The following is a 27,617-nucleotide window of genomic DNA, read 5'->3' as shown; positions in this document are numbered from 1 at the left end:
AATGAATGGGGGTTATTATGGCAGTGTAATGCATCACACTGAGATGTTCTGGAGAAAGTATTAGTATCAAAACGTTAGCTTTATTTCGCCTGTACTAAGATAAGCCTCTTCTCGCATGATAAACGTAACCATTGTCATATTTTGTTTGATGACAGACAGTGCGGTGTCGAAAATCTTGACAAAAAGATTTCATAATAAAAAAACAACATCTGAAGTAATTAAAAGTTATTTAAAGAATGAAACATTCAAACAACGTGTAACCACAGGCTACTGTCACGGTTTGACAATAAACATTTGTCTACTTGACAATGTCATGAAAATGTGGCTAATATATTCTGTACGCATCTAATAAAAGAATGCATCGCCATCTTAATGCTTTCTATTGCACTCAAACAAACAAACATTAAAAAAACAAACTAACAAACAAAAAACAAAGTAACAGACAAATGTCTGTCATCTGAGCGATCCTAGAATTTATTCTGTAATATAATCACACATAAAACTGATTTATTTATTTATTTTTTTGATTGGTGTTTTACGCGGTACTCAAGAATATTTCACTTATACGACGGCGGCCAGCATTAGGGTGGGTGGAAACCGGGCACAGCCCAGGGGAAACCCACGACCATCCGCAGGTTGCTGGAAGACCTTCCCACGTACGGTCAGAGAGGAAGCCAGCATGAGCTGGACATGAGCTCACAGTGATCGCATTGGTGAGAGACTCCTGGGTCATTGCGCTGCGCTGGCGGGCTAACCAACTGAGCCACGGAGGCCCCCCACAAAATACTGTGTCATATTCAACGTACCATAGACTGTTAATCTAATGTATATTTTATGTAGCATTATGATTTAATAGAGTATGTATATTCTTGAGTACGGCGTAAAACACCAATCAAATCAAAAAATTAATAGAGTATGCGTTCCATACTGAATTGAATAATATGCACATTTTAGCGTTAGTCAAACAACAGACTTTCAATTATATTTACCTGATTTTTTTTAAGAGATCGCTGGGTTTGAAGCCAACCGAGGTTGCTTTTATGGGTTTTATGCAGTTTTATTCACCTGACCTCCGTTTTTATTTATTTATTTATTTACTTGATGGATGTTTTACCCCATACTCAAGAATATTTCACTTATACGATAGCTTGCACCATTATGGTGAGAAGAAACCGAGCAGAGTCTGGGGGAAACCTACGATCATTCATAGGTTTCTGACAGACACGTAAAGCCGGAGAGGAAGGCAGCATGAGCTAGACTTGAACTCAGGGCGACCGCAATGGTGACAGGCTTCTGGGTATTGCGCCGCGCTGGTATGCTAACCACCTCGACCACGACCCCTCCCCTCACCCCGGCATCTTTAAAGTGGAATAGGGGGGCCTCCGTGGCTCAGTTGGTTAGCGCGCTAGCGCAGAGTAATGACCCAGGAGTCACTCACCAATGCGGTCGCTGTGAGTTCAAGTCCAGCTCATGCTGGCTTCCTCTCCAGCCGTACGTGGGAAGGTCTTCCAGCTACCTGCGGATGGCCGTGGGTTTCCCCCGCGCTGTGCCCGGTTTCCACCCACCATAATGCTGGCCGCCGTCGTATAAGTGAAATATTCTTGAGCATGGCGTAAAACACGCATCAAACATCAAATAAATAAATAAATAAAGCGGAATATTACTTGCAGTGCACCATGTGTGGCATAGAATACTATAAATAAATAAAAAAAAATAATAAATAAATAAATCAATTCTCAAACGTTATACATGCATCTTCAACACGCTTGGTTGTCCCTCAGATAAATTTCAGCAGACATATATCTTAAAGTGTACATATACACTCGTTAATAACCGGCTTTTAATTCTTCCATCTCCGGCCGTACGTGGGAAGGTCTTTCAGCAACCTGCGGAAGGTTTGTCAGCAGCCTGCGGATGGTGGAGGGTTTCCCCTGGGATCTGCCGGGATTTTCTCCAACCATGGTGCTGACCGCAATCGACCCTTGTAAAATACCCTTGGGTAAGATGTTAAATTCCAATCAAAATCTAAGTAGTGAGAGAAACTCGAATGTCAGCAGAGAATCTGGAAGCTGCATAAGCACAAGTTTAATGGAATTCTTCATCACCTTAATGATGAAAACAATGCAACGTAAGTATAAGGGATAGTACAGGTCAGCCATTCCGTGAAGGCATTTAGTCAAATGAGGTCACGTGTTTTCATTTACATTTGATTACGGAAGGACATTTCTCAGCTTGGTTCATAAAGAGTGGTAAAGCGACCTTATCAGATTCACAGCTGGGCGAACATATTGAATAGCGGAGTCCATTAAGATAACTGTAATTTAATCTCTGTAGTTACAATTAATTATAACGCAGAGAAAACAAAACACCACACTTTCACACGTCGACCTTTTGATAACTTCATTTTATACGACATTTACACAGAAAATACGCTGGTGGTGTGTTTTGTAAAACAACACTTTTTCCACCAACAAAATTGTCAACGGTTTAAACTGCTGACAATATTATAAGGAAAATAGCAAAATTCTTGCTGACAGTGATTTTATAATGTCCTTTTACAATATGTTGGAATATTGCAAACTGGCGAATGGTTGAAACTTTAAATAACATGCACTGTATGCGAGGTAGATGATCTTTCATTTATTTACCTTAATAGAAAGTTTTATTAAAATGTCAATATGGGGCAATATTTTAGACTCAATATGGAACAAAATGTATTACAAAACAATGTGGTACATTGTTCAGCATAATGGAGATTCGGGTCCATAGTGGACTGATAACTGCTTTGTATTTTGAATACATGAATAATTCCTTATCTGTTTACCAAGAGAACGTTATCACCACGGCTAAAATGAACAATAGACGACACAGCTTAGGTCTGATTTACTGCAGATGGTGGAGGTCTTCAGTCGTTACATCCCCTTCATGCTGAACGCCAAGCGAGGATGTTTGGAAATGTGAACTTACACCATTTCATTGAAACAACTGTTCACTGCTTCTCTATCGACGGGTGCGGTCTATTTATTTTGTACTTTAAATGCTTTCTTTGTTCTACTGTGTCTTGTGGTTAAAGTTGTATTGGAAAACGGCCTTGTGACTGTTAATGTCCATTATGATTGACGGCTGGTAAAAGGAATGTCTCTTTCGACACCTACAATCAGCTTTTTAAAACTGAGGTGCAGAGTTCAAATCCATCATGCAACCGCTGGTTCACCAGGAAGCCTTGTGTGCAGGATTTTTTTCAGGGATTTTAAGAGGTGGTATTGTTTCAAAAAAATTCATCCACTTTATTTGATTCCTACACCCCCATAACCTACCAGCGTAGAAGGGAAGTAAGTTATTGCGACGTTTATTAAATAAATAAAAATTTATTCATAAAAAAGTAATAATAAAATAAAAAAAATAAACCAAAACTGTAGTCCGTAACTAGAACCTTCATTGGATACAACACCACTTAAAGATTTATACTGGAAATTAGTCATTCGGTAAACATATATTTCATGAAAAACTGAAAAAAGCAGACGTGATAGAAGTAAAAGTTTATGAAAATATGAAAAGAGTTCACACCCGGATCCATCTAAACATACGTTTTTAATTCACCCTTTATACAGAAAGCCAGCCTAGAGGCTTCGATTTAAACCTACTCGCCATACTTTCAATTTTTGTGTTTGTTTTGTTGAGTTAACGGAACTAATTTTTAATTAGATCTAATTTTTACGCTTTCCTGCTATATGTTTTCTTAACCAATACAGCCCTGACAACCATTCGGCCATTCAGTTAATCACGTCTACACCATATAATACAACTCTATTAACGCTTATAGGGAATACAAAAATGTAGAAATTTGAAAATTCTCATTTGTCTTGTTTTTTTTTTTGTTTTTTTTATTCTGAATATGTTTATATTTAGTAAATTTAGTAAAGGTAATAATTACTTATTATGCCAACAAATCCATATTTTATGAATATAGAATGAATGAAAGGTATCTCTTACCGGACTGTAGATATTATCCCTCCGTTAATTACATATTGCTGTACACAAAAGTTATTAATGTTTGAAATCATTTGAATATTTAGATTTCCACGAAAATAGATCATGATTTGTTATGTTTCGAGACCTATTATTCACAGGTGTTGGTGCATGTAGGCTACCATTAACAACGCTATGCAGTATGCAAGTTTAATGGCGAGTTATGGCGAATTAAAGGCACAATCGTATAATTAAAATCTTACGGCGCAATAGTCTACGTGCTGTCGCACGTAAATATGCACGTACAAGTAGGATAGGAAATGCCTCCCAGTGAAGTACTCAGGGATTATCTCATGACATGTGTGTGACTAAAATAGCACGAGCTCATCCGGAAAATTTCTTTTTAAAACAATCAACACAATTTGACAAGCGAAGGCGTAAAAAGATATATTCTTATTTTTGTCTTAAATCCATGGTAATATTAAATACTATAGAAATTATCCCTGATAATGGAGACATTATTTCTGATGGTGTTTCTCGGATTGTTTATGTTAGTGTTTTAACAGAAAACTTCCTCTTACAGTTCTTCCCACTTGTAATTATTTACGGTCAATGGTTATGTTCAAACATTCTTCTAAGTGGAGATGAACTGAAACAATAATTCTTCGTTCGTTTAAGTCTTTGCCTTTCCACACATAAATTATGGACACGTCACATATTTATTCTCGAATCAGGCCTCTCGCAATCAGATCTCATTCGCGTGCATGTAAAAAAAAAATCCCTTTCTCTCTTTAGTAAAGGGCTGTATAGCATTTTTAGTGTTCTTTTTTATATTTTTTCACACTTTTTTTCTAAATGTAAAAAAGTGAGAAAAAGTATTCTAGCCTAAGGGGAATTATCGTGTGTAGGACACAACAATGATTTATTCACGGTCTGTTAATCAGGCTGTTTTTTTTTTTCTTTTCTTTGTAGTTTGCTCTTGTTTGGACTGTCGATCGGTACATTTATTGGCTGATTGACAGAGCACCACCTACTATATATTTTAAACGAAAATAAGTCCAACGTTAAACATCGACTTGACAGCGAGGACTTACACAGGAAACTGAATATAGAAACCGCCAGATCATGAGGTAGGTATCTGTATCATAACGGTTATGAAATAATTAGATGACTTGTAACTTGCTACTATTTAGTCATTTACGTGAACAGTTAGAACATAGCCTTCTCTGAGGTAAACCGACAAGAGAGTAGATGTCGCTAGTAAAACGTGTAGCCTTATGACAACTATCACAAAGTCGTCACTGTTATGATTTTACTCTTTATGCTGTGGTCTTTAATCATATTTTAATCTTATTTTGATATTCTGGTAAAATGCTATCACCAGATGATGCAAATTCCCAATCTGCAAAGGGAAATTACAATGACAATGATTTGATTAGTTACAAAAATTTATAAGCATTTAGAATTTCAGGTATATGGAAGCCCAATAACATAAACCTGTCATTGTAATACAATGGCTTATCAGATCATCCGCAAGAAAACTAATCAGCATAAACACAAATAAATTGTCGACTGTTCTAAAAGTTTTAAACGTAAGATTTATATATTTCACATTATCATCAGGTAATATACTGACACTTTTCATGAAACTTTCATCATCACAGGTGATATATTATCATTTTTTGATAACCTTGATATGTGATGGGGGCTTCCGTGACGGAGCGGAGTAGCGTGCCATCGCGGCGCAATGAGTCGGATGCCTCTCACCGATGCGGTCGCTGTGAGTTCAAGTCCAACTCATGCTGGCTTCCTCTCCGGCCGTACATGGGAAGATCTCCAGCAACCTGCGGATGGTCATTGATTTCCTCCCACCATAATACTGACCGCCGTCCTATAAGTGATATATTCTTGAGCCACTATCGCGTAAAACACCAATGAAATAAAATAAAGAAATAAGTAACGCCAGTGTGACAGTATGAAAACAGCTTCTATTTCAAAAGGTGAATAGACACTTGATGGTATTCTCTGATATCGTACATTTCATGCAATGACTTTTAAATTTAATTAATATTTTAATACTATTTAACTTATCATGCTCAAATTTTTTTTATATCATTGCCAAAGATTCTAAAAAATCACTATATCTTTTTGTGTAGACTGGGCCTTATATCGGAGGCCAGCGTTTACACTACATCTATAGATCTCTATGAAAATTATGTAATTGATAAATCAACCAATATAAACAAGGAAATAGCGAAAATTGTGATACGCCCGGCTCCAGGGTGTGCCTTAGAATCACTTGATAATGACAGTTTGCAGATGCATGTGTAGATGATTAAAAGATAGCGAATGACCCACTACCACCGTCTTCCCCACCACCCTCACACTATCAACCCCCTCCAAGGTGTTCTCTACAACAAAAGCTGCGCTGTTCGCACAAACTGATGAAACTACAGAAGCAGTCGTAAACGTGGAGGGCATGATTATCGTTCAAGTGAAGCATTAAATAAAGTAACAACATTTGATTTGATTTAATCAAAGTTTAGCTCCGATAACAAAATCTCGTGTTATTCTTGTATCATTAACATCGCTCTTAGTTATGAAAGAAAAGCGTATGGTAAAATGCAGACCAATCACATCGTAAAGACGGAGTAGATCTTTGTTGTTCTATTTGTGTATTATTTAGATTATTGTCATTATGTTTACCGATAATCATGCACAAAACACTTGATCTATATTTACCCGATAATCACATACTAAAGATATCTGACCTACGAAAAAAAATGCGAACTAATTATCCCTCCCTTATTTCACCCTCAGTTAACCGTTATTCCCTATAGGTGCTAAATATGTCTTAATAGCTCTCGACAAATTTTCGCGCGAAAAAAGTACTTTTTTAGTTAGTTTTGTAAAGATCAGTTTTTCACCCCAGGCACTACGGTTTCCTCCACCCATAAAATGACCTTTACTAAAAATGTGCATAATTCTAGAATATGGTGTTAAACAACAGTTGGACCATATAGTGTTAAGCCTTGAGCGACAAGCGCTAAATAGAGCTAATTTCGTGCTAAAATTGTGAGAGTTCTTAGCGTTCTTAGAGTTCTTAAGTAAACAAACCTCACAGCTGTTAATGTTGACAGCTCTTAGAAATGCGTAAATTGTATCTATCAGATACAAATTCCCTTACGGGCATTAGGGCGTTGAGGGGTTATATTTCTTCCTGTAGCTATTTGCGAAAGTAATTAAATAGTTGAAAGTTTTCCTGTGAAATGCGATGTGTTTCTATTCTGGTCAATATCAAATATGACAGTGAAAACTCTGTATGCTGTTGTTACCCCCAATGAACAATTAAGACAGCTCATTAAAGAACCAACAATTTTATAATAACGCCTACACTCGAATAAAGTGTACAGCAATATGTATGTATTTCTTTGTAGTGATTCCTGGGGCTCGGCCCAGTTCCCTCATACCATGAAGCTGGGCTCTCCAGTTGTGGACTTCCTCTGGGTACTGCTCGGTTCCCCCCCTCCCGCCCACCACCACCATAATGCTGATTGCTATCGTATCAGTGAAATATTTTTCAGCAGCACGTAAAACACTTATCAAACAAACAAATATTAAATTAAACATTTTGTAGCACAGATATACCTATACGGAATTATGAAATATACATTAAAATAACACTAAATTATAACGCAGGCAGCTGGCCCACACCGTTAAACAGAGTAAATGATGAAAAGGTAAATAAAAGCAAACAAAATAAGAAAACGCAAATATGACTGTCCAAGGAAGAATAGAGCAAAACGCATTAAGGTTTATGTAGGCGTGTAATGATCATTGTTACCTCAGACGAACTGGGATAACTATAGACGTACAGCATAGAGAGTAAAACCAGAGCAGGAACGACAGTGTGATAGCTGGCATATGGTCACAGGTAACCGGTGAAATACGGCCTTTTGTCAACTTACCTCGGGGTTTTATCCTAACTGTTCATGACCAGGCCTTGGGGATGCTTAGTCGACCAGCAGAGTTCACTACAAAAACTTTAGCAATCTAAGAAAGGATTATGAATTCCATAAGTTTTTGTCCTGTGACAACATAAGCAATTTTGCTTCACCCAATGCTTGTTCATTTGACCGTTTGAATCTGGATGACATAGATGCGGCTTTATACCAGCAGTAATGTTTGTTACACGCCCAACAATATTTAGCTCTTGATACACGACTGTGGGGTATGTGCTAAGTGAACGTGACCCATGTTTTAGCACAGCCAAGCACAACAATAACTGAGAAGCCTCCAACAAATGCGGATCAGTTCATGCCGGTTCCCTTTCCGGTCGCTCCCGCGAAGTTTTTCCAGCAACCCGCGGATACTCTTTGGTCCCCGACGGTCTCTTCCCGGTTTCCTTCTACCATAATGCTGGTCGCCAACGTAGAAGTGAAATATTATTGAGTACTGCGTAAACCAGCAATGCTATGAATAAATAAATGTCTGCGTCGAAATCCAGTACAACAAAAAAGACAAGATATTTTCTACTGACTATTCCTCTGAATGTGATTACTTATTCTTGCAGGGCATCGATTTTATCGACGTTTCTAATACTTGGATTTATCCAGGCAAGTTATTTTTAAAATATTCACATTATGATGATGTTCCTCAATTTATTCCATATCAGCAATCTGTTTAATTTGGAGACAGGACGTCGCCTGTGTTTTGTGAAAAGAGAATTGAAAAAAATTAAAGAATCGGTAGTTTGCTGAAACTTATAGGAGTGAATGATTATGGCTTAGCGCCACATCGGCAATATTTCAGTCATATCGTGGCGAGTAAACATATGAAAAAACCAAATAGAAAATTTAAAAAAATTTCATTTCAATCTAAACTGGGTTTAAAGGGTATATTTATGTTTCATCAATAAATAGAGAGGAAGGTATTCTTTATTAAAGCATCAAGCAAGTGGAAAGATGCTGTATTTCTGATTTAAGTTTGTGTCTTTGTTGTTCTATTTTTCAGTTTATTCATGTGCTGACACAAACTCCCCCTAAACCAAGGGCAATGATCTTTCCAAATCGCCTTAGTCCACTCATGCGAAAACACCTAGCTCTGAACGCACGTTCATCCTTACCCAGGCTGCCTCGACCAAAGCCCGGTGAATCCCGACCCCCAAGTGACAGGAGAATCATTGAAGGGGGAACGGTTATCATTCCTGGTGGTAGCGCATTCCGCGATCGCGCACCTCCTCGTATGAGACCCCCAGTGCCTTTGCCACGGCTGGCCCCAAGCAGACCCCTGGACGCTGTGATCCGTGAGGCAGTAGAAAACGTCAAGACCGAAGACGAGCTCATGATAAGCAGGTTACGACAGGGTGGGTAGAGAGAAATCTTGGAATTCGAAAATGTATTTGGAACTGTCCACTGGCTATGAACAAAAATGTGTTCATATGGTTCCTTTACGTCACAAGTTATTACTGCAAAAACCAACCTGTTGTGGTTATGATATGAAACACCAGTCCTTCGCTCTAGGTTTCTTGAGTTTTCCGATGAGGATAATTCTGTTGTAAGTAAATATGGACACAGCTACAACATATCTTGCGCCCTCTATCGTCATTGAAAACTGTTAGCTGTTTCTCTTTTCATGATTGCGTTCAAATTCCTTACTTTTTGTACTTACGAAGTTTTTTGGTATTGCTAAATGTCGTTATAGGGAACTGGGCTTGCATTTATTATCCAGGAACGTTCATCTTGGTTGACGAATGTCTGTTTCGACGCATAGATGTCTGTATAAGAAGTCAATATTATGATAAACTAAAAGATATTCAGCGAGCGCAAACCTTCCCCATAGCTTAATGTACAGTGCCTCACCACAGACAAAATGCACTGAATATTTGTCCTACCCGGTAATACTGTACAATCATTTCAAAACGGTGCGAATTGAGATCATGATCACAACTAACACATAATGGTGCTTGGTCTTGCGCGTAAAGCTGCTGACACACAGACAGATTTGCACTTTAACCAGCCGTATTTTAAGTCCGCATGACAGCCATATTTTGTCACAGCACGAATGACTAAAGCTGCGCCCAAAGCATCACGCCCCATACATCACGCCCCATACATCACGGGTGCATACAGGACATGAAACTTCAGTCAGACCTTCGCTTCAATTATTCATAAAAGTTTGCGTAACACTGTGTGTCAATTGCGACGTCGGAAAACCAGTTGTCAAACAAAGACTCAGATGTTTACAATTGATTATTCTAAGCATTCACACATGATGTCTTAATTTCTCTTGTTTGTCTCCAGGAATCGACAGTCCCCTAGAGACGTCCAGTCACGTGGAACCCCTGTTGTTCTCGGAGAGCCCGCTGGATGCTTCTACCGTTTCTAAAAACAGCAGAATCATTAACTGGATTGCTAGACTGATCAAGTAAGTTAGCCAATAACCTTGAAACTGTGCAAATGAAGGAAAAATTACAAATACAATCTCGTTAAAGTGTTGGAGTCCTGAGAGAAGGGGGAATAAGGGAGTTTTGAGTTCGTACTCTTTTTTTCAATGAAGGTAAAACACGCCCTACATGTGATCTTTCAGAAATATTAGGCAACTATTTTTAATTACATTTACTGAAGTTCCTGAAGGAAAGCGGTGCCATTTATGTAAACAAAACATGATGAGACGATCGGCTAATTAATGTAAACAAAATTTACATAAACGTTTGGCCAAGTCACTTGATACAGTTGGAATATTTTTACCATTAGCAACAAAGGCGTTCGAGCAAAGTGTATGTAAATACCACCCTATACAAATAGCTACTAAATAGTGAAAGCTGTGTACAAGGTACGAGTTTTCCTTTCATAACACGTGGATTGCTCATAGTTTAGACTTTTATGCCATACGGTTAACTAGCCCTCTAAACTGTAGACAAGTTCTTATATGAAAAAATGAAAAGTACCAAAAATCACCTGGAAGGCTCCTGAACGTAACATACTTACCTGCTAATTGTTTCATTTCAGAGGAAGTCGTGTCCCCCTTGCTCAAGTCTTATCTCACCCCGAGGCTGCCAAATTAGGCATCAGCTGTCCCTACACCCGGCCTGTGTGTGACCGAAACGCCAAGTACAGGACGTTTGATGGTACATGCAATAACCTGGGGAATCCCCTTTTAGGATCCGCCTTCACACCATTCACGCGAGAGGTTGGCGCCGAGTATACAACAGGTAGGCGTGAAATGCGTGCAAAGGAAGCTTTGTACCGAGATTCCCACATTATTAAATAGACTTGTTTTCACGTATCAGGTCTATCATGTTGAAGAAAATTCACGCTGATAAGCGGTATATTGCGTTACATGAAGTTACATGAGCTGTATGTGTAGGCAGGTCAACCTATGTAGCCCAGGATCCGATAAAAAACAGTCCCGTGTTTCTTGATATCTCTATTTCAACACTGTCACACTGTGTTATGTCCAAAATTGAAACGAAACTTTGAAATGACTACTTCATTTGATGACGTGTCAGAAACTAAATTTCGTGCAGCGTGGAGAAATAAGTCCAAAGGATTTCTTTGTTAACCCGATGGATTCTACAGTTAATCAACAAATAACTGTAATTATTTCTCATATTGTACCTTTATGACATTTATCATTCCTGCATATGAGTTCACACAAGGCCAATGCCCCGTAATATTATTGTCTGTGGTAGTGTAGTGAACAAAGCATCTGTGTGGACAACGTCGATCAAGAGAACTGTTAATATTTGAAAGATAGATTTCGACCTCAAAAAGATCCACAAATTTTTACAGAGTATTATAAAAACAGCAACAACATGAAATGACTTCGTCCGTATCCATAATATTTTTATTTTCATTTACTACCATCCAGACCCGATCACAAAGCGTGACGACCTGCCGAAGACACAGGGAGTTAGCGGACAGCTGAAGAGCCCCCGGGACATCAGCCAGACGGTTCACCAAGGCCCCGAGTCCAAGAACGAAGACTCGATCTGGTCCATGGAGTTCAGTTTGTGGGGACAATTCCTGTCCCACGATATTGCCGATAGAGCTCCCATTAAAGGTATACATACGCCAAGCACAAGGCAAACATATATAACATATACAGTACTCGTCAAACGTGCGTTTGCTTGAGGCAGGTTTGTGGAATGGTGATAGACTGGTTGTAGAAGGTCATGGTTTGTTAGTCAAGACTCCCAAAATTGTTCAGATTTAAGGGCTTTTGTGAAATGAAGCCCGCTACAGAATTTAGTCTGTACTAGGACCACGTTGCACATAAAGAAGTTTGTTACATGCATTGACAGAAGCCCATATTTTCTTATGAAATATGTGTTGATTTATTTATTTTTTTGATTGTTTTTTTTTTTGACACAGGTTTCCCCATAAAACAACATAATACTTATGTTAATGTGACGGGGTAGCATTTTGCCTATGATGTAATATTTCATGTATGTCAGTGTTTGCTTCGATTACACAATGTAATTTTATGTTCGGTTTAACAGATTAGTTTTAAGAGCGCATTTTGACGTCAGAGTAGGATCGGTAATACATCTAGTAGGACTAGATATACACCATGGAACAATTGGGTGCATGCCGTTACAGTAAAGATTCACCCCATGACACCCATGGTCCATCGACTGATTGCTTAGGGTCACAAGGTTTCTAAACATGCAGCAGTGATCAATAATTATAAATGGCTGTATTTTGACTTCGCTTTTTTTTTCAGGATACAACAATTCTATATTGAAATGCTGCGAGCAGTCACACCCAACGTAAGTATCCTGGACACTTTTTAGTAATAATATGTACTTAAAACGATTCAGATGGTCCCTTCCCCATAAGTTAGACAAGCATAACATCCATGGAACAGTTCAGAAGATTCGGGGCCTTTCTGATTATTGTACTGAGGAGAGTGTGCTAAATCACTTTAAAAAAAACGCCTCTGAAATTTTGAAGACATAAGCTTTGTCAGCGTAACACAAGCACTTGTTTCCGGATACCGGTATATGTTTTAATGAAACTGGTGGATCCTATAGAACTGCTTGAAGTGAAAAGTCCTCCAGTTCTCTTAACTGATTTGAATGAAAAAACTGACAACTTTATAGGCTACATATGCATTGTCTTACAGAGTTATGTCCCTTCAGACATTGTAGTGTAATGCATGAAATATTCACACAAGGCAAATTGAGTGGTGTTAGAGGCACTGGCACATTGATGCATTGCGTCGCCTTCATGGTAGCCGACTTCTGCTGGTCAGGTTTCTACCTTCCCTAGCCGCTCTTGGATTGCCTTTGTTTGGTTGAGGTCTGATAGTCGAATGTTAGTTTTGACACCTACATGTAATAGATTTGTCGGATGTTTAGCCAGGTGCGGTGATTTTTTTCAAGCTCTGTCTGTTTTTCTCCCTTTAGAGATTTGTCGGCTCTTAAATCAACCCAGTATATATTGGTAAAACAGTCGATAAACGTAACATGGGAATTATTAACTTTTTTCCGGAGACTAGCATACCTTTTCTTATTTCAATTTTGCAACGAAAAAGAAATATCTTTTTTTGTGAACTTCGTTATGGTTCAGTAACAAACCAAGCTTGGAAGTGGACAAATTCCTGGAATTTTTCAACCAACAACAAGCCCGAATAGTACGTATGTATGTATTATTGGGGGTTTAACGTCTTACTTAACAATGTTTAGTCTTAGGAGGACGAGGAGTCATGAGATGTGTTTACAAATAACATGTCCTCTTGTGGCAGGGCGGGTCCATGCCACCAAAGTGCTGCCGTCACTAAAGTATTATGCCGGAGACTACAGACATGACAGCCCACCCAGTCACTTTATACTGACGCTGGTCCAAACAGTCCAGTTTCCTTGCTCCAATCTATCAGTGCTGAGCGGACAGCGAGGCGGCATCATATATGATTTTTAAGTCTTTGGTACGACCCGACCCGGAATTGATCCCAAGGTTTCTCGACTATAGTTGATCTGTATTCCGTTAAATTTTTCAGGCCGAGGGATGTGTGTGTTAACATAGAGACTCAGCCAGGCGATATTTTCCGAAGGTTCAACAATCCCTGTCTTGGTTTGTCAAGATCGTTGGAAGTTACTGATATCAACTGCCGACTAGGTGGGCACCTGTATATACTACTTAAATTATTTAAAAGGTACATTACTAATTTTGGAGAGTAATGATATCAGTTCATGCCTTATCCCACTATAGCATAAATTACATGGAAAATCAGTGTATTACTAACAGATCTTACTGACTTTTAAACTCACGTGTTTGAATGGAGAGCTGGGGCGTTGAAGAAGACCCCAGGCAAAAAAAATATTCCTCACAATTTGTTCTATTTAATCATTTTTTTAGGAAAAAGAGAGCAGTTGAACCAAGCGTCATCTTACGTGGATGGTAGCGCCATCTATGGGATATCGGAAGCGCGAGCAAGACGTCTTCGTGCTGGCGTAAAAGGTAAACAACCAGCACGTCCACAAACATAGAGTTTATTCCAGACATTATTTTTAACAACATACAAGTGGCTTAACGTCATTATGATTAATGATCTGGCGAGCTACAAGGGACATGACTCTTGCAAAAAAGCGTGTGATTTTAAGTCTGGTGTGGGATCCACAAAACACTTGAACCATGACAACCACCGTTGTAGGCATTACGTCACCATGGTGGTTACATGCTCATGACGTTAGGAAGACTTCGCGAATCCTGTCTCAGATTTTAAAATTAGCAGGTCTTAACGGGTTAGAACTGAATCCCCTCTCGTGGACATGTTCCATTAAAGAATTGAGATTGAGCAAAGCTAATGTTTGGACTGTTATTTTGTTGACCTCATACAAACTGCTCCCCCCCCCCAAAAAAAAAAAAAACACTTGTCACTCTGAGAGCGTTTGCTTATAGCATAGCACCGATTGTATATTCTCAGGTCTTTTGGCTGTATCTGAACCGAATGAATTACCCATAATGCCCCACGCAAATGTCCAGGCCACCTTACATGGCTTCTCCTATTTTGGGTCAGGTATGTATATTTCTAGTTTATGGTGAATCTTGTCTATTCTAGGAGCTGTCTTAATTTACGTACACATTTTAATCCAAAAGCTTTTAGTATTTTGAACTCCGCATTCCGAGCACAACAAACCGAAAAGAAATTAAAACTAAACTGTTTCCTCTGTTGTTATTTATACTTTTTTTCGTCAAAGTTACAACGGCGTTTCCCAATGACTTTCGTTCTTGAAATAAATGGCCCGTATCACGACAAGGAATATTTTATTCTCGATCTTGAGACGAAACGGTACTTCGCTAACCTTAACATGGGTGATTTTCCTCTGCGTTTTAGGAGACGACAGAGCTAATGTGTACGCTGGGCTGATTGCCATTGAGACGGTCTGGATGAGGGAGCATAATAAGGTCGCCTCTGAGCTGGCGACCCTTAACCCAACATGGAACGATGAAAAACTGTTCCAAGAAACCAGACGGATCATCGTCGCTCTCGTTCAGCACATCACCTACACGGATTACCTGCAGGGCGTTGTTGGCAACGACAACATGGTGGCGTTTGGTTTGAACCCAGAGAAGGACGGCTATTTCACTGGTTACAAGAACGACGCCGATCCGTCTCTGTCTAACGCTTTCGTCACTTCCGCCATGCGATTCGGCCACAGCATGATCAGAAACAGCTTCAGCAAAAGAGACCGGAAGTACGTCTCGGACGGAAGTCCGGCGCTGAACCTCAAGGACATTTTCTTCCGTTCTTCTGTGTTCTTGAAAGAGGAAGATCCGTTGATGAGAGGCTTCGTGGCTGACGCCAGCACTAAGTGTGACCGCATCATGTCCGACAGCTTGGTCAACCATCTCCACCAGACGACAGAAGGTAACGGCGGAGACTTGGCTGCTATCAACATTCAGAGGAACAGGGAGCACGGTATACCATCTTACAATACCTACAGGCTACTGTACGGACTCACGCCAGCTAAACAGTTTGACACCTCTCCGACACGGGGTTTTAAGGACCAGACTGCCGAAACCGTCAACCTCTTCAAATTGACATACACGTTAGTATTGTTTGTGTTGCTAGCTTTGCATAGATTTAACATCCCTTTATCTTTATCTTTATCTTGTACGTGAAATATTGTCGAGTGCGGCGTACTCCAGCCAAACATTTTATGTTCATTCAAATCGGCCATACACACCGTGTACAGAAAGTTACTTGCGAACTAATATTTGAGTTAAACTAGGTGAGCTAATTTCCTGTCATATTCTTGATTGAGGGCTTTCGTGGCCGAAGTGGTTAGAGCGGCGCAATGATCCAAAAGATCTCACCATTGCTGTCGTTGTGAGTTTAAGCCCATCTCATTCTGTCTTTCTCTCGTGCGTGAGAAGGTCTACAAGCGGATAGTCGTGAGTTTGCTGCCACCATAATTTTGGTCGCCGTCCCATAAGTGAAATATTCTAGAGCACGACGCAAAACACAAAGCATATAAAAATATATGTATATGTAATATAATGAATCTTTTCGTCGTCACACCAGGACGCCGGACGATGTGGAGCTGTGGACAGCTGGCCTCTCTGAAGTGCCGGAAGCTCCGGACATTGCCGTAGGACCTCTGTTTGCCAAGATGATCGCTAGACAGTTCAGGGAGCTTAAACGTGGGGATAGGTTCTACTTCGAAACTAATGACCCCCTGTTGAGATTTACACCAGGTAAGGGATTTCATGCCGATGAATTGCTGTTAATTGTGATAACATGTCGTTAGAATCCCGGACTAATTTGATCCAAGAATGTATTACTTGTCGCCTAAAGCCTTGCTGAAGAATTTTCCACGTACATGACGGCGTTCAATTTATAACTGGAGGTATCCGAAATGCTCGGAGTGATCGAAGTAACCAGAGAAAACCTCCAAACGCTGCCAGGTGGCTGTCAACCCTCTTGTCTTGAAGCGAAAACAGCGAAAGCTGGATTCGAACTGGCATCCTCTTTGGCTACAGAGAATCAGCACTTTGGCCACTGAGCCAGCGATGAATCAGATGAATGTCAAAGTGCAAACTTTTAAATCTTAGTTACCGACATATGAAAATTTCCATACATAACGATATTAAAATGAAATTAAAATCCCAATTCTCCCTCGACCATTGTGGTATGGACGTTTAATTTACTGATACTGAAGCATTAACGTGAACAGTTACAAAGAAAGCATAACTGAGGTAAATTGACAAGAGGCCGTATTTCACCGGTTGTGATTTGACGATTTGCCAACTATCACTCTGTCGTTGACCTTCTGTTGGTTGTCTCAATGCTGTAAGTTTTATTTTATTTAAGTTCGTTTTAAGTTTATTATTATTTTGGTTTCTTTCTAGCTCAACTCAACGCCATAAGAGATGTCCGATTTTCGAAAATCCTTTGCAATACGATGTTGTTTGACACAATACAGCCCAACGCCTTCTTGGTTGACACCGTGCCTGGGTAAGTTTAAAATTAAATTAAAATTTTAATTTCTAAATGAAATACGGATTTAAATGGTCAAAATATTCCACAACTTTGATTAGACATGGAATTATTATGGTGAAGTCACGGCTTTTTTAATCTTTGAAAATTAAGATTAAATAAGTCTAAAATCTTTGTAATGTGAACAGTTCCAATATCGAATTTTTATTTAATATTTAGCCTATCAGAAAATCTGGCATTTGATAAAACTGGACATTCCACACCTTCTGATATAGATTTCAATGTTAAAAAAAATTTCTGATTGCTCTCAGCTGGGAGCTTTATAATCGCTGACACCCATTATGGTGCATAGATAAATTTAGAACACAAGTGGAGGCATATATTGAGGGCCTTCAGCATAATATATATTAGCGGCGAAGGCTGGAGAAGCTATAGAAGTTGGATGTCGTTGTTGTTGTTAATTCAGTTTGTCATTGCATTTTAATAATTTCTGCTTGTAAATAGGTTAAATATAAATAATTTGTAAATAGGTTATATGAGCTGTTGCAAAGTAAATAAATTTATCCACGTTCTTGCACAATAAGTATTTTACCAACAGTTCATACCCTAATGCTGGTTTGTTTATTTCTTTTGCAGCAATTCACGTATATCCTGTTCGTTGTTAAAAGACCTGAATCTCATCCACTGGAAAGAGCAATGATCGAGTTGAGCCTCGGTATCATATCACACACAGACTGCCGTGGATATTGGGCTTGTACTTGGACGTCTGGCACCTTTAATTTACGTATTTATTTCAATGTCTGCTTGGACACTGCATCTGCTATCTGTTATTTCGTCTGCTATCTGTTAACGAAAGCAAACAAGATTCTATCCATACCGTTTTAATGCATTCTGACATAATATTTTACCTGGTACACAGGTATCTGTTTATGTTACCAAAAAAATAATTTCTTGTTAGCTCTTTTCATAGAAAACACATGTCATAGAATGCTACTCGTAATGCTTAGGATGATGTAACAATAAAGGGAGATAACCTGGGTTTATATGTCCAGCTTTAACTGTCCAGATTAAATTCCAGTCATGCTCAGGAGATAAGGGGAGATAACTACATTTGACGTAAGTGTGCCAGTATCATAATTTGTGGCATTCTGAAGTCAACGACGTTGATCATGTTTGGTTTGTGCTGAGGGTGCTATGTTATGTGTCAGTAAAAACTTTTAGTAAATACTTAAGCGCGCCGGGCAATTGAAAACGATAAGAATTGCTCCTCACGTTTTCTATATGCATGTGATGTACATATAATATTATTTATTGTTATATTATATCTGTGTTCTTGATATAACACCTTGTTGAAATAAATCTATTTAAACATTAAATCTTCGTTAACTCTTCAGTGCCATTTGATTTATTTATTTATTTGTAATTATTGCTATAATCTGCATTTGCCATAGTTGTTCCTCTTGGCTAGGAACTTGTTTGTATTTCTTTATCATCAATTCAAACCACAAAGGAAACAGCAAAATCACCCAATAAAGCCACAAAATGAAAGAGCAAAACCACCCAATAAATTCACAAAAGGAAACACCAAAATCACCAAATAAAGCCACAAAATGAAAGAGCAAAATCACCAAATAAAGCCACAAAAGGAACGAGCAAAATCACCCAAGAAAGCCACAAAAAAACAGCAAAATCACCTAATGAAGCCACAAAAGGAACAGCAAAATTACCAAATAAAGCCACAAAAGGAAAGAGCAAAACCACCCAATAAAACCACAAAAGAAACAGCAAAATCACCTAATAAAACCACAAAAGGAAAGAGCAAAATCACCCAATAAAGCCACAAAAGGAAACAGCAATAAAGCTACAATTCCTTTCTTGCCAAGGTAATTAAATTGTAATATGCCGCTCTGTTTGACCCTTTATCTTGTAGTATGTTATATTGTATTCAATCTTATTATACACCTAAGTGTCCAGCGCCTACTATATTATGTAGTAAACACAACTGTCCAATATTTTTAATATACTGGACAGTTGTAACTGTGACGTCAAATGTACGGACTACTTTTTGTTTGTCAACAAGCAGACGACACAACCCGATGTTCGCCCGAGCTCGTCCTGAAAAATCTGTGTCTCCAGACAGTCCTTTCTACCTCACACCAATTCACGAATGTCGCCTCAAAGCTGATGCAGCTGTGTGGTATTACTCCACTCCAATGGGAGAGCATCGTTTGGGAGAGCTAATGCAGAGGGCAGCCGAGGCTGATGGACCGAAAGGCCGGAAAACTAATCACTCGGTCCGAAAAACAACCGTCCAAACCCTTGTAAAATCTGGCTTCGCTCCACATAAAATTATGCAGGTCACCGGACACAAATCCCTTGCTAGCATCCAGGAGTATGATTCTAAATTAGATCACGTAGAGCAGAAGAAAATGTCGAGTTTACTTCAGGGCAATCGCGCCTTCAGTCAACCATCTCCCGCGCTTCCACTCCCCCGGCCGGTCAGTTCAAGTGCACAGAAACGAAGTTTTCCCTACTCCGATGCCATCAACTTCAGAATCCCAAGGATAATCAGCTAACTTTGTCAGCAAACTCTACTTCTCTTTCGTCCCCATCCCGTAAAGATTACACTAGTCTGTTCGGTGGCGCAGTTTTCAATAACTGCACTTTTAATTTTCCCTGAAACTTCTGCATTCCTTTTCTTTACACCTCTTTTTGTAAAATACCGCTTTGGCCACGTGCGCCTGACCCAGTTTTCCGTCAGCCAGTGAAAGTGCTGTATTCAGTATTCCATATTCACCCGCAACCCGCTATGCGCTATTGTTACGCGATATGAAATAATTAGCACGGTTTTACCCAACTTGTTTAGCGTTCGAGTTTATTTACTTACGTTTTTGACGTAGGTAAAGTGGGTGTATAATAAATAGGTTAATGGATTGTATGGTCCTGTATGGACGAGTCCTGGGCGCCCAGGAAAGGGACGAGCTTGCGAGTCCCTTTCCGGCGCCCAGGACGAGAAGCACATTACTCGTCCTGGGCGCCCAGGACTCGTCCATACAGGACCATACAATCCATTAACCTATAAATATACCGACGTTCTTCAATCATGTACCGACGTCCTTTAATCATATAACGACGTTCTTCAATCATACACCGACGTTCTTCAATCATATAACGACGTTCTTCAAGGCCTTGTTGTTTTCGTGTAATCTTTGTGTTAAATGTGAAGACCACACAACACTGTGAGTACATATTGGTTAGTGACGTCAATCATAATCGTTGCGTTTTTACCTAATCCTGCTGAAACCATGGTGCGTAGGCCCCGATAACTTCGGGGGCGGTAGATCCAGGGTCAATCCTGGGTCGAGTCACACCTAAGACTTTGGTAAGGCGTCTCAGTGAAGCAGCACTAGGTAAAAAAGCGGTGGAAATCCGTCCTGCAACAAGGAAGCACATTACATGCACGCTAAGGATTCCTTCGTCGTCATATGACTGAAAAATTGTTAAGTACGACGCTAAACCCAAAACACTCACTCACTCCAAAACCATAGTGCTAGGAGGTCTAAGTTAATATTTAGAAATCATTTACACGAATAGAAAAAAAAAAAAAAAAACATTTTGCGTATGACTATTTGACAATTATCACACAGTCGTCGTCTTTTATTATAGGTATTTAAATTGTCAGGACTATTGTTATTATTCGCTAATTTCAGGCTTCAATTTCTCCAGTTGTGATAAAGACTGTGGAACCAGCAGTAACAGTGTTGAACACAAGACATATCTTTTATTACTTTGAGCTTTTTAACGGGTCACCTGATTTCGTTTCCATTTCACATTTTACTAAAAACCTTTTAACAAAAAAAAGACATTTTGGAGAAATCACTCTGCCTAGTAGGATGAAAACTAAAAGTCTAGAATGATGCGACCTGTGGCATGAACTGGCCGCTCAGATTATTTTCTACAGATTCTAGATTGATGGAAACAGCTTCCCTTGGATGGAATGGCACGAAAACGCTGCATATAACAGCGTGGATCCAAGCAACGTTAACAGCACAAATTATTAGTACATATACTATTATTATCATGGACAAAAAATATATCTAAAGCTGTGTGATAGCATACAGTTCTATTAATCTTTATCTATATGTCTTTTCACGACTATCCTCCTTCTCTGGCTTGCCAACTGGTCACTTCTCATTTTCTTCTATCATCAGCTTCAGCTTTTTCGTCAGAGGCTATACTCCTTACTGATTTGATTGGCGTTTTACGCCATACTCAAGAATAGGCTATTCTCCTGGCCTTGACATATGCTTCTTTGCAGTTACTCTGTATAGTGACTCGCTCTCGCAATAGAGAATAGTGATGGGTCGACAGATAGAGACAGAGGTGCGTTTGTGTTTGTCTTGGAGTAGCTAACCACTCCTCATTTTCTTCTATCTTCAATTTCAGTCTTTTCGGTCGAGTCAAGGACCACACTTCTTATATATTTATTTATTTATTTGATTGCCGTTTTACGCCGTACTCAAGAATAGACTGTACTCCTGGCCTTGATATATGAATCTTTGCAGCATGACTGTCGTGCCTTTAGACAACAGAAAATAATAAATTTAAAAATCCGCTCATGAATTTTAGCCATTCAAAGCAAGATAGTTAGCAGATGTAAAGTACATTCGTCGCCATTGGCAAGGTGAATGGGATGCACAAGTCTATTGGGACCACCTGGTTTTAAAGAGGTGCCGTATCGGTCATTCTCGTTTATTCTTGTGATTACAATGTTATAAAAAATTGTGATTTCGAAACATAACTGAGGTTTATTCGTTGATTTTAAACTTTTCCGTCCGTTTTATTTAACTTTGAATGTTCTCTTTGTGATATTGAAAACCATTCACTGTTTCCTAGTTAAAACACGTTTTCACCACGATATGGTTCAAATATTACCAAAATGGCGCTAGAATCATAATCCATTCATTCATTCATTCATTCATTCATTCTCACGTGACGCACAAACATATAAACCATATTCGTGGAAGATACGTTGTCTTCACCAAACGTTAGACGGAACAAACGACGTGGTCAACTGCTTAAGGTTTCCAAAACTCTACGGTCAGTGAGAGGAATCCACAATTACCCTGCCTGAGATCGGTATTGAACCCATAACCCGTATGTCCTAGATATTGCCTGACAGGCCTAGAAATCATTTTTTAAAGTTAATGTATCATAATTGTAAGGTGTAAAAAAGTTAATGACTATTAAGGCAAATTATTGTTTGTATAGATTGTGTCATGTATTCCATTTTGTTTAACCGCTTTCTAATACCTTTCTCTACCACATACTGACAAACAACAGAATTACACATGTTTAATTCAATTAAATTTTCCTGTGTTGAGCATATACTTCGTGCTAAGTCAACGTAAGTGGCATAAACATAGATTCGTTTAATCGTCATTATAAATATCCGCATATTTGAAATAATTTCGGGTCTTCTCTTCGGAATTATTTGTATATATTGGAATGATCTGGACATATAAAAATTCGACTTACTTCATCTCCAAGAGGTGAGTGAAGGCAACCGGAAATGAACTAATAGGTATAATACATCTGAAGTGCTGGAATGATCTTGAGCCTCCATTGGTTGAGCCACCTGTTGTGAAAATCTGACCAATCCGTGGGCTCCCGAGTATTTCCATTCATTTTGTTTCCGTTTTAATCGTAACTTACCAGTTAGAAACTGGCACTCGAAATTAACAGAGGAAATCACAATATTGACGGAAGAGACAGCTTCATCAGGAAGATCTTCCAAGATTGCGACCTCCACCCCAACAGAGCTTCATGTTTTAGCTCAGAAATATTATACTGTTCCATTCCAATACGGGTTCTTAAGATTTTCAAATGAGATACCAGGTTAGATTTTATGGTATCAACAGTTGTTCTCTGAGTGAAAGAGTGAGTGTTTGGGGTTTAACGCTGTACTCAATTGTTCTCCGCACAGATGTATTAATCGTCTGGCATGTCAGTCTTGTCGGCGAAAGGAAGTCTTCTGCCAACATCACAGAAATGTAACATTAGACGTTGGTGTTATAACCTTTAATGCGTTTGACAATAAGGCTTTTACAGAATTAAAATGTCACATAAATAAAGAGTGTCCAGATCTAATAAATTACTTAATCAATAGTGCATATGCATGGTGCACATGAATCAATGGATGTTCCTGTAGACCACACCGGCCACAAGCACGGGACTGTAGTAAGATCGGCAAAGCGCTATGGACAGTTGTGTCTTAAAAGTCGCCTTGCAACTACCTATGGCACTGGATAAACAATGAATTGACTGTGTCCGGAGGTGGCAACAGCAAAAACATTCGGATAGGTACAGGTGTCATTTTAATACCGATAATACTGTTAGCACAAACATTGCTTTGTCAGATCGTCGGATCTTGTCTGTCATTTTGCCGTATGTGTTGATATACTCAAACCTAAGGGCATGTATGCATGTCCTAAGGGTTCGTCAGTTGTGTGGCCCAAGATGTTATCTATGCCATTGTGCAAAGTAAAAGACTGTAGCAACGAACAGTTTAAAACTCGTTCCTATACTGTTGCAGGCCTTGTAACATTCCCCTCTACCTTTTCAGTGTTTGGAACTCTCCGTGTCGATCTTTCAGAGTTTAGAACTCTCTCTACGGCCGTTTCAGACTTTGCAAACCAGACCGCTGTCTCTGTCATTAATCGCTTCCAAAACGATCCTGCTTATCACCTCGGTACATGAGAAGGTCTGTCAGCAACCGTGGCCGTGCGTTTGCCCCCGGGCTCTGCCTGGTTTCCACCCACCATAATGGTGGCCGCCGTCGTATAAGTGAAATATTCCTGAGTACGGCGTAAAACACCAATCAAATAAAAAAATAAATATCCGTTAGCTTCCAGTTAGGCTTCGGTACCTACTGAAGGCCAATTTAGCAGACAACTAGGCCCTGGGGCCGATTCCACAAAGCCGTTACCTTCTTACGTCAAAATTCAAAAATTCTTTACGATCCATTTTTTCGTACTCCACATTTTGGCTTATGTCAGAAATGTCTTTGTGGAATCTGCTCCTGGTCTGTATGTAGGGTTCTATTGCGTAATAATAGCCTTGTACTTGATGTACTGGTCGTGTTCGGCTTCAACACATATGTGCCAAAATGTGCTCAAATTGTCTTAGGTGTGTTCTACCAGGGGGTATTGACCCACATGATATGAGTATATCCCCAAGGGGCTAGAAATATATTACTAGGACAGTCCTAGCCATCTCAGACCGACGACCCTGTGGTTGACATCGAGCCAGACATAGCTGACAAATCTCTGGTAAGAGCTGTTGTGGTTTGGTCGTCATCCGATTGACACAAATAAAGCGACACAAATAATAACCAGTTCCCCCTCTCCCTCTTATGTCTGTAACTGTCCTACCTCATCCCATACATTGTAAAGCTGTTGGGAGGGGGAGGGGGGAGGTTATGGTAAAAAAAAAGTTGTCAACAGTCTTGCGATTATTGACCTGAATTGTCCATTTAGCCTGACAGCTTGCATGCGAATTATATTTATATGATTGTTGTTTCAATGCAATTAGAAAGTCCGAGATAAAATTTGGCCATTTCACCTTTTTATGTTCTCCATGTTCTGATCTTTTTTATCACATAAAAATGAAAATGAAACTCTAATAAACTGCAAAATTTATAAAAACGCGTATGATATCTGAACAGGTGAACAGGATTTCCGATTAGTTGCGGCAACGCCAGGTGTTGGGAGTGAAACTGCTTCTAGTGTGTCAGATCGACGGAAAGGAATTATTATTGCATTTTCATACGCGTATTAAATCTTCCCTAGCGTCGATGTCAATCGAATGATCACCATCAACAAATCTCTTCTGTTCCTCACCGAACCAACTACTATCCGTAATAACAACACAAATTCACAAACTAAATACTTTTTTGACACTACTTCCACTATGTCGGCTGCCAGTTTGCCGCGGTTTCGATCACTTGCGAGAGAGAGCGGTGAAGTGAAGTGTAAAATTAGACTGTGGCTAGAAAATGAGTTTGGAGCTTGCTGAAGAGGATAAACTTCCCATAAAAATACGAGCATATAAAGACGTTAATGCTCTTTCTGGGCGATGAAAACGTTGTTGTTGTTGCTGCTACAGGATTTGGAATGTCGGACGTCTATAGCCCTATCCCTCTTGTGATGGACCTACAGAAACTCATGTCAAGTGGGAACCACATTGCTTTGGTTGTTTGCCCTCTGACACCGCAGGTGGAAGTCCATCAGGGAAAATATTCCACAGAAAAACATAAGTAGCATTTAACAGTCTAAAAGAATGCTGTCAACAGGAATTAGCAAGGTAGTCAGCCGTTTTGAATATGGTAAAGTACAGCACCGTCGATACAAATGTTCATATTAAAGGAGAAGAAAATGTAAATATCAAACAAATACCAATGAAAAGAGTATGCATTTCCTCACAGGTACATGCCAAAAAATTCTAAAATTTTTGATAAATTAGTGCTGCTTCACTGAGACGACCGAAGGCAAGTAAGCAGCCCCGCCAGAACCATTATACTGATACGGGTCAACCAGTCGTTGCACTATCCCCTTCATGCTGAACGCCAAGCGAGTCTTAGGTGTGACTCGATCATGGTGATAAATTATAAATAAAGTCAGCGCCAAAAGCCGTTGTGGGCGACTCCATTTTGCCTAAGAACTAGTCCTAAAGTCTTCTGTGTTAGGAGGACAATTAGGACGCGATGGACTCAGCGATTTACAGCTATGCCGTTTTCAGGCTTTACGTGTATGATGAGCAAAAATCGCAAACTATGCAGCAGGCAACACCAGATAGAAACAAATGTGCTCTTTTCAGCCTATAGTGTCATTTTTTAACGTTTTCTTCTCCTTTAAGTTTCACTTCAATTCAGCTTCTTGTTACATATTATATAAAAAAATGGCTTTATTTTTGTTTTTATTATTAATAGTTTTCAAACACACAAAAAAGTAAATATAAAATGATAATGAATAATATTTTATGTTACATTTTTAGACATATATAAAGGGAAATATTCGGTGGTGCTTTTGACATCATCCATTGGGGGGCCCAAATACAGTCCTTGACTACTGGCAGGAAGTTGCCCATGCGGGACGAGAGAACCGAGAAGCACACTGACAACTCTTTGCTGTTCGCGCAATGACACCAGGAAAAGAAGAGAACACGAGGGAGCTGATTAAGGGCATTACCTCTGAAACTGAACTTCCAGAAATGGACTTTCAGTACTTCAAAACTGTAGAGAAAGAGAAGGTTGCAAGGCAGAGAAAGAGAGTAAACATATTGAGTTTTGTGCGTTCTGCACATTGTGTTTGTGAGTTTTCTGCGTGCTGCATATTGTGTTTATGAGTTTTGTGCGTGCTGCAAGTGTGTCTGTGAGTATAAAACCTCTTTCAACTGTAAACAATGTGCAGGTTACCCATTTCTTAACACTCGTAGGTTTGCATACAACTTTTTAGTTCGAGTTTACTTTTGTAACCTTGTCTCTTGTGATGTTTGGTCAGATAAAGTAATACATATGGTGACGTTAACAAAGGAGTTTATGTGAAGCATATTTAATACCGGTAGATGTTTGTTGAAAATCATTCTTTGCAAGAAATGCAATAAAAAAGGATATTTAAGGTATACTCAAGAATTTTTTTCAATGTCCAGCTTTCTGCTATACTTAAGAAGTTTTCCTTTTAATTTCCCTGCCCGCCCTGCATCAAAATGTAGTGTAGACTGATGCAAGAAGCAATGGAGGAAGACTAATATTACAGGACAAAGATTCATCCAATAAGCGGCACATAAATTTCAACTGGGGTGAACATATAGGGTTGGCACTGTAAAAACAAAGGTAGGCGTTCATTCACATGCTTTGTCAGATATGAAAAAGTAAATATAGTAAAAGAAAAATGTTTTGGCTATGATTAACAATCTAGAGTGTTAAATTACAACCTTGTCTGATCTCCAGCTGCTGTTAATGAATGTTGACATTAACGCAAGTTAAGCCAAAATGTTTTGGCTATGATTAACAATCTAGAGTGTTAAATTACAACCTTGTCTGATCTCCAGCTGCTGTTAATGAATGTTGACATTAATGCAAGTTAAGCTAAGTTAATACCATATAAATTAAACCAACCCTTTCTCATATCCTTCACATGGTA

At 39.2% G+C, this 27,617-nt stretch overlaps 2 protein-coding genes across 2 annotated transcripts in view; both read left to right on the top strand.

Annotated features, from left to right (window-relative positions):
• The first annotated feature begins 5,094 nt into the window (after nucleotides 1-5,094).
• Nucleotides 5,095-18,115, top strand: LOC135477773 (myeloperoxidase-like). The gene is made up of 13 exons (XM_064757975.1): nucleotides 5,095-5,099; nucleotides 7,407-7,476; nucleotides 8,983-9,334; nucleotides 10,272-10,395; nucleotides 10,980-11,182; nucleotides 11,842-12,033; nucleotides 12,697-12,742; nucleotides 13,972-14,090; nucleotides 14,331-14,432; nucleotides 15,310-16,024; nucleotides 16,501-16,673; nucleotides 17,328-17,433; nucleotides 18,052-18,115. The coding sequence occupies exons 1-13, from the start codon at nucleotides 5,095-5,097 to the stop codon at nucleotides 18,113-18,115; spliced, it is 2,271 nt and encodes a 756-aa protein (XP_064614045.1).
• An 8,498-nt stretch (nucleotides 18,116-26,613) lies between these two features.
• The window catches only part of LOC135477770 (peroxidasin homolog pxn-1-like), a 45,229-nt gene continuing 44,225 nt past the window's right edge, over nucleotides 26,614-27,617 (top strand). Inside the window, 1 exon segment of the mRNA XM_064757973.1 lies at nucleotides 26,614-26,745. Within this exon segment, the coding sequence (XP_064614043.1) occupies nucleotides 26,614-26,745 (132 nt within the window).

The sequence above is a fragment of the Liolophura sinensis genome, chromosome 11, assembly GCF_032854445.1.
Source record: "Liolophura sinensis isolate JHLJ2023 chromosome 11, CUHK_Ljap_v2, whole genome shotgun sequence".
Lineage (NCBI taxonomy): Eukaryota > Metazoa > Mollusca > Polyplacophora > Chitonida > Chitonidae > Liolophura > Liolophura sinensis.
This window is presented reverse-complemented; position numbering and strand designations above follow the sequence as displayed.